This window comes from Scyliorhinus torazame, chromosome X (genome assembly GCF_047496885.1).
Source record: "Scyliorhinus torazame isolate Kashiwa2021f chromosome X, sScyTor2.1, whole genome shotgun sequence".
Lineage (NCBI taxonomy): Eukaryota > Metazoa > Chordata > Chondrichthyes > Carcharhiniformes > Scyliorhinidae > Scyliorhinus > Scyliorhinus torazame.
Window position 1 is genome coordinate 27,960,620 of NC_092738.1, and position 20,665 is coordinate 27,981,284.

At 47.5% G+C, this 20,665-nt stretch overlaps 1 protein-coding gene across 5 annotated transcripts in view; it reads right to left on the reverse strand.

Annotated features, from left to right (window-relative positions):
- The window catches only part of suox (sulfite oxidase), a 37,618-nt gene that overhangs the window by 7,575 nt on the left and 9,378 nt on the right, over window positions 1-20,665 (reverse strand). Inside the window, exons 1-3 of one of the 5 annotated variants that reach the window (XM_072493861.1) lie at window positions 6,884-6,975; window positions 4,569-4,632; window positions 1,073-1,265 (exon numbers count right to left, since the gene is read on the reverse strand). In XM_072493861.1, the coding sequence (XP_072349962.1) occupies window positions 1,073-1,265; window positions 4,569-4,624 (249 nt within the window). In that variant the 5' untranslated portion in view covers window positions 4,625-4,632; window positions 6,884-6,975. Of the gene's footprint in view, window positions 1-1,072; window positions 1,266-4,568; window positions 4,633-6,883; window positions 6,976-20,665 lie in introns of those variants that run through there. The other 4 variants (XM_072493863.1, XM_072493865.1, XM_072493866.1 and 1 more) reach the window with 4 other exon arrangements.

Sequence of the window (20,665 nt, forward strand, 5' to 3'; positions counted from 1 at the left end):
ATATGGAATCAGTTGAGGAGGCATTTTAGGGTGGAAGGGATGTCGGTGTTAACGCCGCTGTGCGAGAATCATGGGTTTGTGCCGGGGGGGATGGATAGTGTATACAGGAGGTGGAGGGAAGTGGGGCTGGTCAAGGTGAGGCATTTGTATTTGGAGGAAGGGTTCGCCAGTCTGGAGGAGCTAAGGGAGAGGGTAGAGCTGCCGAGGGCGAGCAAGTTCAGGTACCTGCAGGTTAGGGACTTTGCACAAAAGGTCTGGAGGGGTTCCCTAGGTTGCCGGGATACACCCTGTTGGAGCGACTGCTGCTTCTGGATGTGGAAGGGTAGGGAAGAATTGGGGATATATATAAGTGGCTGGGGGGGGCAGGGAGGCAATCGGGTGGTGAAGATCAAGGAGAAATGGGAAGCGGAGTTGGGAGGGGAGATCAATTGGGGAGTATGGAGTGAGGCACTGCATAGGGTAAACGGGATCTCCTCTTGTACAAGGATGAGCCTGATACAGTTTAAGGTGGTGCACAGGGTGCATATGACTCGGGCGAGAATGAGTGGATTCTTTCAGGGGGTAGAGATGAGTGTGAGAGGTGTGGGCGGGGGCCAGCGAATCACGCGCACATGTTTTGGGGTTGCGAAAAATTGGGACGATTCTGGGCGGGAATGTTCACGGTCTTAGCCAGGATAGTGGAGGAGGTGGTCGACCCAGACCCTTTGGTGGCGATATTTGGGGTTTCAGAGAAGCCGGAGCTCGTGGAGAGGTGGAAGGCTGATGTCGTGGCCTTCGCCTCTCTGATTGCACAGCAGTTAATTTTACTGGAGTGGCGGTCGGCATTGCCACTGGGAGTAGCGGCTTGGTTGGGTGACCTGTACGACTTCCTGCGGTTGGAAAAGATAAAATATGAGTCGAGGGGCTCTGCAGGGGGGTTTGAGGAAAGGTGGGAAAAATACAAAATATATACCAATGCCTTGCATTCATCACACCATACACCAATTAAAAACAAAAATTGCTAAGCACACTTTAATGAAACAAGTGTTATAATAAAATTATTAGCAAGGAAGCTTTAGCTATTTCTTCATACCTGCTGTCTGTATAAGCCATAAACTAGGACAGCACCTGTACCTGCCAGGACTCCCATAACCATGTGTCTCCATTGTGTGGTAGAGAACTGGTAGTCCACACTTCTGGCATGGTTAGCAGTCGTATTTTTCGATCGTACAAATCCATATACTGAGCTGGCCTGTGGGAGCACTGCAGAGGTTTCAATCTGTATTCTAAAAAGGAAGCAAAAAGTAGTGAGATCACATCTTGATAAACTGAAATTCTCAGAACAATAGATTGTGGAGAGGGGCAATGGTGCGGAAATGTCACTGAATGAATTGTGACAAACGCAAATGCTTAGCTTGATATATATATATATATATATATGTTGTAAAAAATCGGCAGTCCGGGTTTTTGTCCCCCACATCTTTCGTCCTTCCGTGCATACACATGTCGGGAAATGGCTGCACATGCGCAGTTAGTGGCTTTTACATTCTTTAGACCAAGAATCGGTCTTATGCATGTGCAAAAGAAAAACGGAAGTGAAATGGCATGAAACTGGATGTCAGGTGACCTGAATCAGAACACCTTTAGAAGGAAGGTGTCCCAGGGAGCAAGACACAAAGAGAAGGTCCCAAACAAGAGAGTGGCACAGAAAGAGGTCCCGGGAGTATAGTTGAAAGAAACGAGCAGAGAAATAGGCTGCAAATTAAAGTCAGGGCTGCAGGGAGCAGCCATGAAGCAAAAATGGGCTTGAGAGAGAAGCCCTGCAGATCAGAGGAGGTAGCCAAAGGTTGGTGGCTCCTGACTGCAGGCTTTTGGATCAGTAGTGTTCACACGGCCGAAGATTTGAAACTGCGTTTGGAAGGTAATGCTAGGGTATACAGAGATCCAGAGGAAAGGAATCTCAGAAGAATGCAAAACCCTGGAGGGGAATCACTGGGCATTCGAGGGCATCATTGGCCGCACCCCAACTGCCCCCGAGGTGGTGGTGAGCGACCTTCTTGAATCACTGAAGTCCATGTGGTGTAGGTACACTCATCAGGTGATTCACCTGATGAAGGAGCTGCGCTACAAAAGCTAGTGATTCAAAACAAACCTGTTGGACTTTAACTTGGCTAAATTATCAGACTGCTTATCCATTATCGAGTACTGGATGAACAGAAATTTCCTCCAATTGAATGTTGGGAAGACTGAAGCCACTGTTTTTGGTCCCTGTTCCAAACTCTGTATCCTAGCTATCAATTCCATTGTTCTCCATGACACCAGTCTGAGATTAAGCCAGTCTGTTCGCAAACTTGTGTCGCATTTGATCCCAAGATTAGCTTCCAACCTTACCTTCGTGCCATCACTGAGACTGCCTACTTCCACCTCCATAACATCACCAAACATTGTCCCTATCTCAGCTCATCAATTATGAAACCCTTCTCCACGCCTCCATTGCCTCTGGACTCTACAGTTTCAATGCTCTCCTGGCTGGTCTTTCATGTTCTACCCTCTGTAAACTTATGGTCATCCAAAACCCTGCTGACCATGTCTTGACTCGCAGCAAGTCCAGTTTCCCTATCACCACTGGGCTCATTGACCCACACTGGCTTCCAGTCCAGCAATGTCTTGATTTTAAGATTCTTATCCTCATCTTCAAACCCTTTCATGGCCTCACCCCTCTGTAATCACCTCCAGTCCCACGATCTTCAGACATATCTGTACTCCTTGATTTCTTGCTTCTTTTTGCATTCCAAATTATAATTCTGTCACCATTGTGGCCGTGCCTGGAGTTGCCTAGCCCAAAGCTCTGAAATACCCTCCCTGCACTTCTCTACCACACTTATCTTATGACACTCCATAAGACCTACCACTTTGACCAAGTTTTTAGTCAACCTACCGAATATTTCACGTGGATCGGGGTCATACTTTTTCAATAATGCTCCTGTGAAGCGTCTTGGGGACATTTAATTGCTTTAAAAAAGGTGTTGTATGAATATAAGTTGCCGTTTCACGGCAGTTGGTGAGATTTATATTTACATTCGCTGAATTATTGGTCCAGCCCTCTGGAATGCTGGTCCGGTAACAGGCACTCCACTACCATATTCCAGACACAGCATGCCATTAACACTGTCAAAAATTTAGAATTCTGTATTCTATATTCATTGACTTACTAACGTGTTTTTTGTTGCAGAAAGCTATTGGTACAGAGCAAAGAAAGCAGAGTTTTGTTTTCGGCAACTGACATTATATTTTAGACATTGGGGCAGCAGATGCTCTAAGAGTGAGGCAATGCTGCAGGGGCTGCTTCAATCAGAAGTTTTCTAACAGCAGTTTTCATATTTTTGGCACAAAACAACAAATAATCTGCAAGTGCAAGGCCGCTTTAATATAAAGCAAACATGGGACTTCAGATAAAAAGGTATTTGCTCATATTGGAGGCAACAGAACCAACCAAGTGTAAAGGTCACTGCTACAAACAGCAGTCACCAAAAGAGTGATAGGTTGAGATATCACGATTGAAGGCTTTACTCCTTTCGTCCCTAAGAACGTTTGCACTACTGCCTCACAGCTCCAGGGACCTAGCCTCGAGTCATTGTCTGTGTGGAGTCTGCACTTCCTCTCAGTGTCTGCGTGGGTTTCCTCCGCTCCCACTGTCCAAAGATGTGCGGGTTAGGTTAAATTGCCCCGTGTGTCCAAAAGGTTAGGTGGGGTTACTGGGTTACGGGGACAGGGAGGAGGCATGGACTTAAGTAGGGTGCTCTTTCCAAGGGCCGGTGTAGACTCGATGTGCCGAATGGCCTCCTTCTGCACTGTAAATTCTATGATGCTATGTTCACCAGTCATACATAGCATAGCAATGGTCTATTTACACACACCAAGAAAGTGGGACAAAGAAAGAGGAACAGAGAAATAGAGAAAAACAGGGATTCAAATTAAATTAAATTAAATGCAATAGAAATTGGACTAGACAGCGAATGTCCTTTTTAAAAGAACGAACGTGTAAATTAATTGATCTCCTTGATGTGCACACAAGTGAACGCGGATTGATTCTATTCCACCAATAGGTAAAACATAAATGACAAAGTTTAAGAACAGACTAAATCAAATAGATCCTTTGAGCCACTACAGTTTCATTCTTTTTTATTAATGAAGTACCTTGCACTAATCTATACATATGCAGGAGTCAACTGAACACATTGAAGGTGAAAAGTTAAAAGTACTATCCAGCAAACATCCAGCATGAATTAGCCATTAATCGGCTAAACAGGTGACACACACACGCACACACAAATAATTAAGCTGTCCATGTTTTGGAAGAAGGCCGTGGAGATGAAGGTCGGCATGATCTAAACAGGAAGAAGAACCGCAGCAGCACATTCATTTTGATCGTTTGCACTCTCCCCGCGAGTACTGTCACCAAGTGAACCACAGCTGGCACTACTTTCTTAGAAGTGTGTGGACAAAACATTTTGAACCGGAATCATTTTTGGAGCCACCAAATAAATGTTACTCTACTCAAAATGACTGAAAGATGGGATGACCAATACCTGTTTTGTAGCCGCCAGATGCCCAGAGCAGACCTTGTACACCTAAGGAATGACATCACAGTACCTGGGTAGGGGAAAAAAAAAAAAAAATTTGTTTCAGATGCGGTTTGAAATAGTCTGTATTTTCCTCACATTTCAATCTGTCTCCTTTGGAACTAGACACCCTAAAACGATTCCTTGCTCAGGTCCAACTCCAGGAGTTTGAGTCATCCTCCAATCCTTTACCCAAGAAGAATATCAATTTGTATAGTTTGGAGAATCGATAAACCGATGTACAGGCTTAGAATCAGTTGTGGAGAGCAAATTACTCCAGGAGCAGTTTTGGGACAAAGTATCAGTAGGTGCACTATTTGCTCAGTAGCCAGCAGAGGTTGATATAAGGTCTTTCAGAGGCGAGTAATGGCCATAGCATTAGCATTGCAAATTCAGTGTACCAGCTGAGGGGCAGTGAGAATGAAACCCAAGGACTGAGAAAGTGAAACCTCGGGATTCGGGAGACATTAAAGGGCAAATCCATGGGATCAGTGTAGTTGTGAGAACTGGTCCAAGGAGCTTACAAGATTGGGAGCAGCGGTAGAGGCTTGGAGGGTGAGTCCCACCTATTCCAGCAAAGGGTGATGGAGGATTTCTGAAGCATGAATGGAGTCAGCACCTACTGGAAGCAAACAGTGGTTAGCACTGCTGCCTCACGGCACCGAGGACCCAGATTCGATCCTGCCCCAAGTCACTGTCCATGTGGAGTTTGCACATTCTCCCCATGTCTGCATGGGTCTCACCCCCACAACCCAAAGAGGTGTAGGGTAGGTGGATTGGCCATGCTAAATTGGAAACATTAAAAAATTAATTTCAAACACCTCAACAAGATCACCCCTTAATCTTCTATCCTGAAAAGTAATGCAATTTTATTCTACACTACCTGTCCTCATAATTTAAGTTGTTTAGCGAATGTATCATTCTGTTGAATCTGTACCACCTTCAAGGCCAACATCCTTCCCAAAGTACAGTGCCCAGAACTGAACACAGTACTCTAGATACAGAATCAAATCAAAATACTGTGGTACTGGAAGTCTGAAAAACAGGAAATGCTGGAAAATCTCAGCATGATTGTGGAAAGAGAAACAGAGCTAAAGTTTCAAGTCCATATCTGTTTTTCGCTCCACAGCTGCTGCTAGACCTGTTGAGTTTTTCCAGCATTTTCTGTTTTTATACCAAGGACACGGAGGTCGTTTCCCCCAATTGGTAGAACACAGTCTCAGGCTGATCATTTAGGACTGAGAGGAGAAATCTCTTTACTCGAAAGGGTTTGAATGGATTCAAAGGCTAGAGGGTTATGGATGCTCCATCGTTGAATATATTTAAGGTTGGGACAGGCATCTCTCAGGGAAATTGTCCCTTGGGGTGGAGTTGCAGGAATAGGGCAGGGAATTGGGGCTAGGCAGGGTGGTCTTTTGAAGGGTCAGTGCAATGGGCCAAATGGCCTCATTCTACACTGTAGCAATTCTATGATCAGCCACGATTGTATTGAACGGTGGGAAGCAGGCTAGAGGGGCCGTAACCTATTATTCTTCAAAACTACTTGATTGCTTCTAAACCATTTGCGGGATGTCCTGAGGCCATGGAAGATCCGACAGAAATATAAACTCGCAGGGTTAGTTGACACTGGTATCTAATTGAACAGCTTTGGGGGAAGCTGAGGGGGAGGGAAATCACCCTCCAATCATGGCAGGAAAAAAATCCCACACATTTCCCCCCAAAATAAACTGCATTCGTTTTGTTAACTGAACAAGTAGTGTCAGGAAGGGAAAAATATAATGACAATCAGGACAAATGTTTAATTCTCTCGCAGTGCACCGAGACAACTTGCAGCGGGGATCCTGGATGTCCTTGGCACTCGCCGTAACCGTTAAGAATTCCTCAGCCGTGAACCTGACATTAACAATAACAAAATAAAAACTTTCAAGATTTGATCAAATCGCCCATGATATTTGTGTGGGGGGGGGGGGGGGGGGAGAAAAAACCTTTTTTTTTTAGCCTACTGATTTAAGTTTCTCATTAAAACCCAGACCGCGATTTTGCGGGACAAGAGCGCCAAAAAACCCAACAAGGTTTAAATGGCAATAAATATGAAAAGTTCACGCTGGAAAGGGACAGCCGAAAACAACCTCCCGCGGTCTCAAATTTCCATCAGCCGCGGTTAAACAGTGACGCCGCTGCCCGACAGCCATTAGAAATCATTCACATTTTTTTTTAAAAACACTCGCCAACTTGTGATGGGAAAACAAATTGTATTCCTCAAATCTCCTCTCAGATCTTACCCCCTTTTTTACCTCACGGTTCCACACGACGTGTTGTTCGACTTGGCTGCTGGTGGTGTTGCGCATGCGTGGCAGCCGGCCATGGCTGACGCTTATCTCTTTCGGAAAATTTGTAGCGTCATTAGAGCAGCTCTCAGGGGAATGGGGCTGCTTTTCCACCTCAGCCCCAAGTAGGGAGTCTCTGCACTGACATGCTCCGCTTGGCAGTTCTGATTGTCCACCCTACTCCCACACTGATGTGGACCCTACTCCCACACTGATGTGGGCAGAGCAGGGGGGGGGATGAGGTTACAGATTGTGGTTGAGGCTGATGCTCCCCACCCGTCCCATTTGTGAGCCGCCCGATCTGTTCGGAGGCGATTCCCGTTTTAGCACAGTGGTCAGCAACGCTGCCCTCACAGCGCCGGGGACCCGGGATTGACTCCGATCTTGGGTGACTTCTATGTGGCGTTCTCCCCAAGTCTGTGTGGGTTTCCATCGGGTGCGCCCACAGTCTAAAGATGTGGAAATGAGGTCGATTGGCTACGTTAAGAACAAAGAAAAAAGAAAAGTACAGCACAGGAACAGGCCCTTCGGCCCTCCAAGCCCGTGCCGACCATGCTGCCCGACTAAACTACAATCTTCTACACTTCCTGGGTCCGTATCCCTCTATTCCCATCCTATTCAATTGCCCCTTAGTGTCAAAAGGTTAGATGGGTTTACGGGGGTAGGACAAGGCAGTGGCCTTGGTAGGGTGCTCTTTTGGAGGGTCAATGCAGGCTCGATGGGCCAAATGGCTTCCTTCTGCACTACAGGAATTCTATGATTCTAGTGCCACACAGCACAATCAAGGGTATCATAGAATTTACAGTGCAGAAGGAGGCCATTCGGCCCATCGAGTCTGCACCGGTTCTTGGAAAGAGCACCTTACCCAAGGTCAACACCTCCACCCTACCCCCATAACCCAGTAACCCCGCCCAACACTAAGGGCAATTTTGGACACTAAGGGCAATTTATCATGGCCAATCCACCTAACCTGCATATCTTTGGACTGTGGGAGGAAACCGGAGCACCCAGAGGAAACCCACGCATACACGGGGAGGATGTGCAGACTCCGCACAGACAGTGACCCAAGCCGGAATCGAACCTGGGACCCTGGAGCTGTGAAGCAATTGTGCTAGCCACAATGCTACCGTGCTGCCTGTATGCTCAGTGTGAAGTCACGACTCTCTCCACATGGACTGTGGTGCTCACTCCTACCTATACTCTCATGTACAGATGCATCTGTGGCAGGTAGATTGGTGAGGACAAGGTCTGATAGGTTTTTTCTTCCTGTTGGTTCCCTCACCAGTCATAGGCACAGTGCAGCAGCTCTGTCACCATAGCTGTCCTCAGGTATTACGATAACTTAAACTGCAGTGGCAAAATGGCAAATGTTCAATAATGTCTTATTTTGCATGTGACCTAATCGTGTGCAAGTCATATCGGCGGCACAGTAGCACAGTGGCTAGCACTGGGTTTGATTCCCGTTTAGGTCACTGTTTGTGCGGAATCTGCTCGTTCTCCCCATGTCTGCGTGGGTTTTCTCCGGGTGCTCTGGTTTCCTCCCATAAGTCCTGAAAGACGTGCTTGTCAGGTGAATTGGAAATTCTGAATTCTCCCTCAGTGTACTCAAACAGGTGCCGGAATGTGGCAACTAGGGGCTTTTCACAGTAAATTCATTGCAATGTTGATGTAAGCCTACTTGTGACAATAATGAAGATTATTATTATTAGAAGCTTCAGAATCTTGCCCCTCATCAAAATAAATGTAAGAAACAAAAAAACAGGATTGATGCAAAATAGGGTGTTGACTCACTATTGCCCACTTTATTACTCTTGCAAAGTCTGGGAATTAACTCCCTATTTGTCACTAGAAGATTACTGAAAGAAAGGTTTTGAAAATCTCTCCACCATCCTAGGTTCACCCCAGATAGTCTGTAAATTTACAGTGTACAACGTAATTTGTATGACAGTTTCTGGGGCAAGGGGAGACAATCCGTTCTTAAGTTGAGGCCATACTGAATTTATGTATCATGTATCATTCAAATCAACAATTCAAACTACATTTTTCCAGAGCTGCTGGTAGATGTCTGATTGACAAATACTGGGGATAGCATCTTTATCATAAAAGGAGCAGATACCATTTATGGTATATTGTGGACTGGTGCCAGAAATCAGAGTGATGAAGTTGTATTAGCAACAGAGTAGAATAGTTTTGTAAATGTAGTGATTTCTTTGTAGCCACTTTCCTAACATCTCTGATATATTATTCCCAGAGAATAGGCACTGGGCCTCCAATTTTGCCATTGCTTGTCACTCTGCTTCCTGCGTGCAAATGTAATGAAAGAAAGACAAAACCTACATTCATAGAGCACCTTTCACAATGTTTCAAGTCACTTTGCAGCCAATTAAATACTTTTCAGCTGTAATCACTAGTATAACATAAGCAATGGCTTACGTTACAGGCGGCACGGTGGCACAGTGGTTAACACTGCTGCCTCACAGCTCCAGAGACCTGGGTTCAGTTCAGGCCTAGGGTGACTGTCTGGGGTTTCCTTGTGTCTCTGTGGGTTTCCTCCCACAGTCCAAAGATGTGCAGGTTAGGTGGGGAAATGGGGTTACGGGGTAGGGCGGGGGAGCGGGCCTAGATAGGATACTCGTTCAGAGGGTCAGTGCTGACTCGATGGGCCAATTGGCCTCCTTCTGCACTGTAGGAATTCCAATGTTTTGAAATGGCGGAGCAGGTTCAAGAGGCCAAACAGCTTACTCCTGCTCCTAATATGTATCGCTGGGCTAGATGATCTTGTCATTCATAAGTATCTTGCGTAAAGAAAGTGGAATCACAGTTCGAGTTTTTTTTAAAAATATGTTTATTCAAAGTTTTTCCAACAAATATTTTCAGCCAATTAAACCCCCCCTCCCGTAACAGAAAAGAAAAAGAGAAAAGAACAGAACAGAACATGAACATATCAATCAAACATAATACAGAACACCCTCCCCCCCGAAAGAGACCCCCCCCCCCCCTCCCTGGGTTGCTGCTGCTGCTGACCGACCTCATTCTAACGCTCCGCGAGATAGTCTAGGAACGGTCGCCACCGCCTGAAGAACCCCTGCGCAGACCCTCTCAAGGCAAACTTTATCCTCTCCAGCTTAATGAACCCAGCCATGTCGTTTATCCAGGCCTCCACACTGGGGGGCTTCACGTCCTTCCACATGAGCAAGATCCTCCGCCGGGCTACCGGGGACGCAAAGGCCAGAATGCCGGCCTCTTTCGTCTCCTGCACTCCCGGCTCGTCCGTCACCCCAAATAATGCCAGCCCCCAACTCGGCTTGACCTGGACTTTCAAGTTTTGTTTATTTTGTTGCTCATGAAAGGTTACTGTTAGCCCCCATTGGGGTAGTAAAGCGTAAGTGGGAGGAAGAGTGTGGAAGGGAGGTGGAGGCTGAGGTATGGGAGGAGGCTTTGAGGAGGGTGAACACATCCTCGTCATGTGCTAGGTTTAGTCTTATTCAGTTTAAAGTGGCTCACAGGACACACATGACTGTGGCTAGGATGAGCAGGTTTTTTGAAGGGGTGGAGGATAGGTATGGGCCCTCGAATCATGTCCATATGTTTTGGGCCTGTCCTAAGCTTGGGGGATTCTGGCAGGGGTTTGCCGATGTTATGTCGGAGGTCTTGAAGGTAGTCCCAAGTCCAGAAGTGGCGATCTTTGGAGTGTCAGAAGACCCGGGTGTCCAGGGGGCAAGAGAGGCCGGTGTCTTGGCCTTTGCCTCCCTGGTAGCCTGGAGATGGATCTTATAACAATGAAGGGACTCGGGACCACCAAAACCGGGGGGTGTGGGTGAGGGACCTGGCAGAGTTTCTTAGGCTGGAAAAGATAAAGTTCACCTTGAGAGGGTCTGTGGAGGGGTTTTCCCGCTGGTGGCAGCCATTCATCGACTTTTTTGAGAACAGTTAAGATGTCAGCAGGGGGATAAAAAGGGAGATAGGGGAGTTGGGGAGCGGGAGGCGAGATGGTGGGCTGTTAGGAATTTAGTTGGTTTGATTATTTGCAGCCCTGTTAGCTTGTTTTTATTTATGGTTGTGTTTTGATGTGTAAATATATAAATGCCTCAATAAAATATTTTTCCAAAAAAAAAAAAGAAAGGTTACTGTGTTGGTTAGCACTGCTGCCTCATGGCGCCGAGGTCCCAGGTTCCATCCCGGCCCCGGGTCACTGTCCGTGTGGAGTTTGCACATTCTCCCCGTGTCTGCGTGGGCCTCACCCCCCACAACCCAAAGTTGTGCAGGGTAGGTGGATTGGCCACGCCAACTTGCCCCTTAATTGGAGGGAAAAAAAGAATTGGGTACTCCAAATTTGAAACAAAAATTAAAAAATGAAAGGTTGGGCAGCAGGGAGGCACAGTGGTTAGCACTGCGGCCCCATGGCGCCGAGGTCCCAGGTTCGATCCCGGCTCTGGGTCACTGTCCATGTCGAGTTTGCACATTCTCCCCGTGTTTGCGTGGGTTTCAACCCCACAACCCAAAGATGTGCAGGGTAGGTGAATTGGCCATGCTATAAATTGCCCCTCAATTGGAAAAAATGAATTGGGTACTCTAAAAAGTAAAAAAATAAAATGAAAGGTTACTGTGAGCAGGCTATATAGAGTGAAATTGCTAGGAGTGCGTAATGGACTCATAATGAATCAGTAACCAGCTTTACACTGCACATAATATTCAAAGTCTTTTCTAATGATCTTAATCTTGTCCTGTTGTCTACTTGCCTATTATCCCATTCTACTTTAGTGCTTTTTATGAGTGAAAGATTGAAAGATCATGATAAAGTTATGTTGCACAGTAGATACTGAAAATACATTGTTGCGGGAAGCAGCAATCAGCAGTCTTTTGACTTGCTGATCAAGACAACGCAGATACACTTGTAAACCATTCAGTCTTTGTTCTGTAACCTCTTAAAAGTTATGTCGCAGAGACACCCGAGAGCTCCAACACTTCTCACTGACAGTCAAGATCTATTTTGTTCAATTTGTAAGAGTCCTTCCTGTTTAATTCCTTTGATCCCATTTATTTTATTTTCTTTTTACAGATTTTGGTCTGTCGACCCATAATCAGACTTAAAGTTGAAACAGCCTGCTTGTTAGCACACTGTGTTCCCAGGTTTTGTGTTTGGGAGAGAAGAAGCAAGACTCCTCGGCACTGAGTGGATCTTAGGAACCAGTTTTGGAGGAAGTCGATTCAATTGGTTAACTGGCAACTGATGGGTTGGCAAAGGACAGTGCTCTGCCTGACAACGGTCAGTGAGTGGTTCCTACGTGGTGCTTTCTGAGAGACCTTAGCAGGAGTGTTCAGAACTTGGAAGTGAACGGAACGGTTTCTCTCTCTCTCTCTCTCCTGCTTGCTGAAGTGAAAGAACTGCTCTATTGTTCTGAAAGCAGTGAGTGTCTGGCACATCCTTTGCTGTAAACCTGAAATGATGCTGAGTCTGCAGTGAAGGTAGATCAACCTGCCAGAGAAAGCCACCTCAAGTGGAGAAGGAAGGAAGAACCAAAACAAAAGCCTCAACTAGGCCTTCAGAAATACATTGACTAGAAGTCATCCCAGAGCATCAAAGATCCCTATCCTCTTAGTTTTATTAATATTGTTGTTCCCTTTCCACCGCTCTTTCCCCTCTGTTATTTGTCTGTGTGCATGTGTGTAGAGTGGGGTGAGTTAGAAAGGGGGGGGTGGTAGTTTGTTACATTTTCTACCCGTTTAATTATAATTCTGTACATAACAAAAGGTTACCTGTGCTTTTAAAGTTACAGTCTTGGTGACTGTAGTTTATTGGGCTCAGCAAAGGTCTAATTTCACCTGTATTGCCACTCTGGGCCAAATGGGGCTGGAATTGACTGCACACTAGCTCTGGGTATCATGACAAATCATCCCAATTTGTTGCTCAGGAATCATTTGATCTTTCTATCCTGTGATATTACTGATAAAGTAGAATCCAGTTACACCCCTTGTTAAATATGAATATAATAACACCCTGGCAACAGGAAGTCTTCTACTTCTTCGAGAGAGTTGCAGAAGATCTGGTGCAGTTTATCTGAGTTGCCAGTATTAATTCTTTCCCCCAAATATGAATTTACTGTCACAATGTCCATATGGTGCAGAACATGTTAATGTGGGCTGAGGCAGTCACTAAAATCAGTGTTAATGTCTGCACAGTGTTATAAATAACTAATGGGATATTTTCCTGTCAAATTAACAATATTGCACAGTGCTGTTAAAGTAAAATTTGTGACTTCCGGGTGCGGCGATGACCAGCTGAGTCGCACGTTTCGGCAGCTCCCTGTGAAACGGACTTTTGGGCTCTTGATAGGAGCCCCAACGGCAATTTTAACGGCTAAAAACACCGTGCGGTAAACCAGGAGGGTGTTCCCCCTGGACACGGATGGAAAAAGGAGAGGAAAGTGGCCGGATTGCAGCGGATCCTTTGGAACAACGGCAAGGAAGGCAAGCAAAAACCAAGATGGCGTCGGAAGGTGGCAGTTTCATATGGGGCCCTGAACAACAAGAGTTCTTGAAATGCTGCGTGGAGGAGATAAAAAAGGAAATGAAGAAAGAGTTGTTGGCCCCGATACTACAGGCGATCGAAGGGCTGAAAGAGGAACAAAAGACCCAGGAGCAGGAGCTTCGGGTTGTGAAGGCGAAAGCAGCCGAGAATGAGAACGATATACAGGGCCTGGTGGTGAAGTCGGAGATACAGGAGGCACACCAGAAACGATGTGTGGAGAGGTTGGAGGCACTGGAAAACAACGCAAGGAGGAACAACCTGAGGATTCTTGGCCTTCCTGAAGGTGTGGAGGGGGCGGACGTCGGGGCATATGTGAGCACGATGCTGCACTCGTTAATGGGAGCGGAGGCCCCGACGGGTCCGTTGGAGGTGGAGGGAGCGTACCGAGTTATGGTGCGAGGATCGAGAGCAGGAGAAACTCCCAGAGCCATAGTGGTGAGATTCCTCCGTTTTAAGGATAGAGAAATGGTCCTTAGATGGGCGAAGAAAACTCGGTGCAGTAAATGGGAGAACGCGGTGATCCGCGTTTATCAAGACTGGAGTGCGGAGGTGGCGAGAAGGAGGGCGAGCTTTAATCGGGCCAAGGCGGTACTTCACAAAAGGAAGATAAAATTTGGAATGCTGCAACCGGCAAGACTGTGGGTCACATATCAAGGGAGGCACCACTACTTTGAGATGGCGGATGAAGCGTGGACTTTTATTGTAGAAGAAAAACTGGAATGAGTGGATTATGAAAAAGAACGTTTGGACAAAGTGGTGGGGCGAATGGGGGGGGGCGAAGAGGGGTTTTATGTTCTAATCCTGCGGTATGGTAACTTTTCTTTCTCCCACAGGTGGTGTTGGGGGGAGGTGGGGAGGGAGAGGAGATGGGGCGTTGGCCATGGGAGGCGGGGCCGAGGGAGAGGCGCGGGCTTGGTTCCCGTGCTATGATAATTATGGCGGGAATAGAGACGCAGGAAGGAGGGGGCGTCGCACGGTGCGAGCCGAGGTCACGGGGGGAAGCCGAGGTCAGCCAGAGTTTGCTGACTTCTGGGAGCAACATGGGGGGAGTAATTACGCTAGCGGGGGGTCTAGCGGGGGGGGGGTGGGAGGGGGGAATTACTGGGTTGCTGCTGCTGGGGAAAGGGGGGAGTGGGTACGGGAGAGGATGGGCGGGGGGGCACCGCCTGGTGGAGATACAGCTGCGTGGGAACTGGGTGAGAAGCTGGAAAAAGATGATGGCTAACCGGCAAGGGGGGGGGGTGGGAAGCCCCCCAACTCGGCTGATCACGTGGAACGTGAGAGGGCTCAACGGGCCGATAAAGAGGGCACGAGTACTTGCACACCTTAAGAAACTTAAAGCAGATGTGGTTATGTTACAGGAAACGCACCTGAAACTGATAGACCAGGTTAGGCTGCGCAAAGGATGGGTGGGGCAGGTGTTCCATTCGGGGCTGGATGCGAAAAACAGGGGGGTGGCTATATTAGTGGGGAAGCGGGTAATGTTCGAGGCAAAGACTATAGTGGCGGATAACGGGGGCAGATACGTGATGGTGAGTGGCAAATTACAGGGAGAGATGGTGGTTTTGGTAAACGTGTATGCCCCGAACTGGGATGATGCCAACTTCATGAGGCGAATGCTAGGACGCATCCCGGACCTAGAGACGGGAAAGCTGATAATGGGGGGAGACTTTAACACGGTGTTGGAACCAAGGCTGGATAGGTCGAAGTCCAGGACTGGTAGGAGGCCGGCAGCAGCCAAGGTGCTTAAGGATTTTATGGAGCAGATGGGAGGGGTGGACCCGTGGAGATTCAGTAGACCTAGGAGTAAGGAGTTCTCGTTTTTCTCCTATGTCCATAAAGTCTATTCACGCATAGACTTTTTTGTGTTGGGTAGGGCATTGATCCCGAAGGTGAGGGGAACGGAATATACGGCTATAGCCATTTCGGATCATGCCCCACACTGGGTAGACTTGGAGATAGGGGAGGAAACAGGAGGGCGCCCACCCTGGAGAATGGACATGGGACTAATGGCGGATGAGGGGGTGTGCCTAAGGGTGAGGGGATGTATTGAAAAGTACTTGGAACTCAATGACAATGGGGAGGTTCAGGTGGGAGTGGTCTGGGAGGCGTTGAAGGCGGTGGTTAGGGGGGAGCTGATATCAATAAGGGCACATAAAGGGAAGCAGGAGAGTAAGGAACGGGAGCGGTTGCTGCAAGAACTTTTGAGGGTGGACAGACAATATGCGGAAGCACCGGAGGAGGGACTGTACAGGGAAAGGCAAAGGCTGCATGTGGAATTTGACTTGCTGACTACAGGCACTGCAGAGGCACAATGGAGGAAGGCGCAGGGTGTACAGTATGAATATGGGGAGAAGGCGAGCAGATTGCTGGCACACCAATTGAGGAAAAGGGGAGCAGCGAGGGAAACAGGGGGAGTGAGGGATGAGGAAGGAGAGATGGAGCGGGGGGCGGAGAGAGTGAATGAAGTGTTCAAGACATTTTATAAAAAATTGTATGAAGCTCAACCCCCGGATGGGAGGGAGAGAATGATGGATTTTTTGGATCGGCTGGAAATTCCCAAGGTGGAAGAGCAGGAAAGGGTGGGACTGGGAGCACAGATCACGGTAGAAGAAGTGGTGAAAGGAATTAGGAACATGCAGACGGGAAAGGCCCCGGGACCGGACGGATTCCCAGTTGAATTTTACAGAAAATATTTGGACTTGCTCGCCCCGGTACTGACGAGGACCTTTAACGAGGCAAAGGAAAGGGGACAACTGCCCCCGACTATGTCTGAAGCAATGATATCGCTTCTCTTAAAGAAGGAAAAGGATCCGCTACAATGCGGGTCCTACAGACCAATTTCCCTCCTAAATGTGGATGCCAAGGTCCTGGCCAAGGTAATGGCAATGAGAATAGAGGAATGTGTCCCGGGGGTGGTTCACGAGGACCAAACTGGGTTTGTGAAGGGGAGACAGCTGAACTCGAATATACGGAGGCTGTTAGGGGTAATGATGATGGCCCCACCAGAGGGTGAAACGGAGATAGTAGTGGCGATGGATGCCGAGAAAGCATTTGATAGAGTGGAATGGGATTATCTGTGGGAGGTGTTGAGGAGATTTGGTTTTGGAGAGGGGTATGTTAGATGGGTGCAGCTGTTGTATAGGGCCCCAGTGGCGAGTGTGGTCACGAATGGACGGGGATCGGCATATTTTCGGCTCCATAGAGGGACAAGGCAGGGATGTCCTCTGTCCCCATTACTGTTTGCACTGGCGATTGAGCCCCTGGCGATAGCGCTGAGAGGTTCCAAGAGATGGAGGGGAATACTTAGGGGAGGAGAAGAACACCGGGTATCTTTATATGCGGATGATCTGCTACTATATGTGGCGGATCCGGCGGAGGGGATGCCAGAAATAATGCGGATACTTGGGGAGTTTGGGGATTTTTCAGGGTATAAATTGAACATGGGGAAGAGTGAGCTGTTTGTGGTGCATCCAGGGGAGCAGAGTAGAGAAATAGAAGACCTACCGTTGAGGAAGGTAACAAGAGACTTTCGTTACCTGGGGATCCAGATAGCTAAGAATTGGGGCACATTGCACAGGCTAAATTTAACGCGGTTGGTGGAACAGATGGAGGAAGATTTCAAGAGATGGGATATGGTAGCACTGTCAATGGCAGGGAGGGTGCAGGCGGTTAAGATGGTGGTCCTCCCGAGATTCCTCTTTGTGTTTCAGTGCCTCCCGGTGGTGATCACGAAGGCTTTTTTTAAAAGGATAGAAAAGAGCATCATGGGTTTTGTTTGGGCCGGGAAGACTCCGAGAGTGAGGAAGGGATTCTTACAGCGTAGTAGGGATAGGGGGGGGCTGGCACTACCGAGCCTAAGTGAGTATTATTGGGCCGCTAATATTTCAATGGTGAGTAAGTGGATGGGAGAGGAGGAGGGAGCGGCGTGGAAGAGATTAGAGAGGGCGTCCTGTAGGGGGACCAGCCTGCAGGCTATGGTGACAGCCCCATTACCGTTCTCACCGAGGAACTACACCACGAGCCCGGTGGTGGTAGCTACACTGAAGATTTGGGGACAGTGGAGACGACATAGGGGAAAGACCGGAGCATTGGGGGGGTCCCCGATAAGAAACAACCATAGGTTTGCCCCGGGGGGAATGGATGGGGGATATGGAATGTGGCAAAGAGCAGGAATAACGCAACTGAAAGATCTATTTGTGGATGGGAAGTTCGCAAGTCTGGGAGTGCTGACCGAGAAATATGGGTTGCCCCAAGGGAATGCATTCAGGTATATGCAATTGAGGGCTTTTGCGAGGCAACAGGTGAGGGAATTCCCGCAGCTCCCGACACAAGAGGTGCAGGACAGAGTCATCTCAAAGAAATGGGTGGGGGATGGTAAGGTGTCGGATATATATAGGGAAATGAGGGACGAAGGGGAGACTATGGTGGACGAACTAAAAGGGAAATGGGAAGAAGAGCTAGGGGAGGAGATCGAGGAGGGGCTGTGGGCAGATGCCCTAAACAGGGTAAACTCGTCGTCCTCGTGCGCCAGGCTAAGCCTGATTCAGTTTAAGGTATTACACAGGGCGCATATGACCGGCACACGGCTCAGTAAATTTTTTGGGGTGGAGGATAGGTGTGCGAGATGCTCGAGAAGCCCAGCGAATCATACCCATATGTTTTGGTCATGCCCGGCACTACAGAGATTTTGGGTGGGGGTGACAAAGGCGCTTTCAAAAGTAGTAGGAGTCCGGGTCGAACCAAGCTGGGGGTTGGCTATATTTGGGGTTGCACAAGAGCCGGGAGTGCAGGAGGCGAGAGAGGCCGATGTTTTGGCCTTTGCGTCCCTAGTAGCCCGGCGCAGGATATTGCTAATGTGGAAAGAAGCCAAGCCCCCGGGGGTGGAGACCTGGATAAATGACATGGCGGGGTTCATAAAGCTAGAGCGGATTAAGTTCGTCCTAAGGGGGTCGGCTCAAGGGTTCACCAGGCGGTGGCAACCGTTCATCGAATACCTCGCAGAAAGATAGATGGGGGAAAAAAGAAGGCAGCAGCAGCAGCCCAGGACATGGGGGGGGGGGGGGGGGGGGGGGGGGGGGGGGGGGGGGATGGGGGGGGGGTTATAGCTTGTGACAAGGCAGTTGCCAATTAGGGCTAGTTTTCATTTTTGTTATTTAATATTTATTTATTTGTTGTTTTTTTGTTTATATAAAAAAAGGTCATTATTATCTGTATTGTTATAATGTTGTGTAAAGGATGCACAATGTACTGTGTTGGTTGACCAAAAATTTTCAATAAAATATTTATTAAAAAAAAAAAAAAGTAAAATTTGTACTCTCTGGGTTGTTTAACAATCCACCTACAGGGCTCACACAAACTAACGTTGCCTTATATTGTTGCTGCTCTTCATATTAATGAAGTTGCAAATATATCAGATGGTATTTGAAACCATCTACCAACAATGGGTGTTTTCATTTTACTGGTGCATTTCGGTAATTGATTGGTTAATCTTGAAAGGAGAAACAAATATCATGATTGATTGAGAGGGAGCATCGGGAAATAAGAGGCCTAGAAACAGGAGAAGCACCAAGGCCCATTACTTCTCTCCCTGGCCTGCGTGGGGTCTCAGTTTAACGTCTCATCTGAAAGACAACATCTCTAACTGTGCAACACTCTCTCAGTACTGCACCGGACTCTCAAATGAGATTTTCTGCTCAAGCCCTAGAATGGGATTTGAAGCTGTATCTCTCTGACTCCAAGGCAAGAGTGCTACTCACTGTGCCTGAACTGACAGTGATAAAACAATAAACAGAATTAGAAAGTACATCTGTTGATTTATAAAGTCAATCATTAACTTTCCCCTACTACTTCACTTTATCACAGAAGTCAGATACCAGAGATTGACTTCGGTTTTAAGTGTCTGACTGTCACTTATTAATAAAACCCAGAATTTTGTGTCACTGTTCTCCTCTCCTCCCCCTGAAATCTTCTGCTGGGGGGCAGTAGTCACCTCCAATACGTCACCTAACCAAGTGGTCATTCCTCTTATTCCTCAATGAGGGCATCACACTCAATAAAATAATGTGCTGACTCCCATTTCTTGATCAGGCATTGATAACTATCAATTCTGTCTCTTTATCAGAATGCTTCATGTTACATGCAGCACTGCATGTTCCAGATTGGAACATTGCTTTGTGCTGTTACTAAGTGGTCCATATCACCTTCCTTTCAATATCTTTTTCCAAAATGGTTTTAACTCTGAGATTAAGAGAGTTTGCGAGTCAAGAGTATTAAGGGATATGGAGCCAAAGCAGGTGAAAGGAGTAAAGGTACAGATCAGTCATGATGTTGTTGAATGATGTGGAACAGGGTACACAGGCAGAATGGTGTTTGTTCCCATGGTACTTCCAGAATCAAATCCTTGTCAGTTTATTCCTGAACTAAAAAACTTGCTCGTCTTCAATGTTTTCTCTCATTCTTCTGCTATTTCCTGGTAGCAAACGCCACACAAAAGCCCAGTTAATTTTCAGACATATCAATAAATTTGGGTGCAGCATAGCATAAAATATAATATATATTTTTTTCAACTTAGAGTACCCAATTCATGATCTTTTCCAATTAAGGGGCAATTTAGCGTGGCCAATCCACCTACCCTGCACATCTTTGGGTTGTGGGGGCGAAACCCACGCAGACATGGGGAGAATGTGCAAACTCCACACGGACAGTGACCCGGGGCCGGGATCGAACCTGGGATCTTGGCACCGTGAGACTGCAGTGCTAACCACTGCGCCACCGTGCTGCCCCATTAAGGTGCACTAGTATAAGATCACATAGCCACCAGAACTAATGCATAATGTTGTCCTCTGCACCATTCATGGCATGGGATGATTAAGTACATCAACAGCGCACTCACCAAGGGCAGCTCAAACCCTCCCTCGAGTGCCGGTGCCTCGCAATCTTGAGTCACCTTGCAGAAATGCCCTCCATGCCCTTTGACACAGCATGAAGGGGTTTGCTGTATGGGCTGCTGCTGCACACCTTTCACCCCCATGCCTTTGTATGCTGTCCGGCTGTGGAGGTCCCTGATGACGGGCTCTTTATGTGCTCTTACCATCAGGGACCTGGGGTAGAGGGTGTTGCATGCAGCAGTCCCATATAACTGTAGTTTGCGTTGTTTCATGGACTTCCAAGATGCATCTGTCTTTTGTAGCCTTGTGGAGCCCATG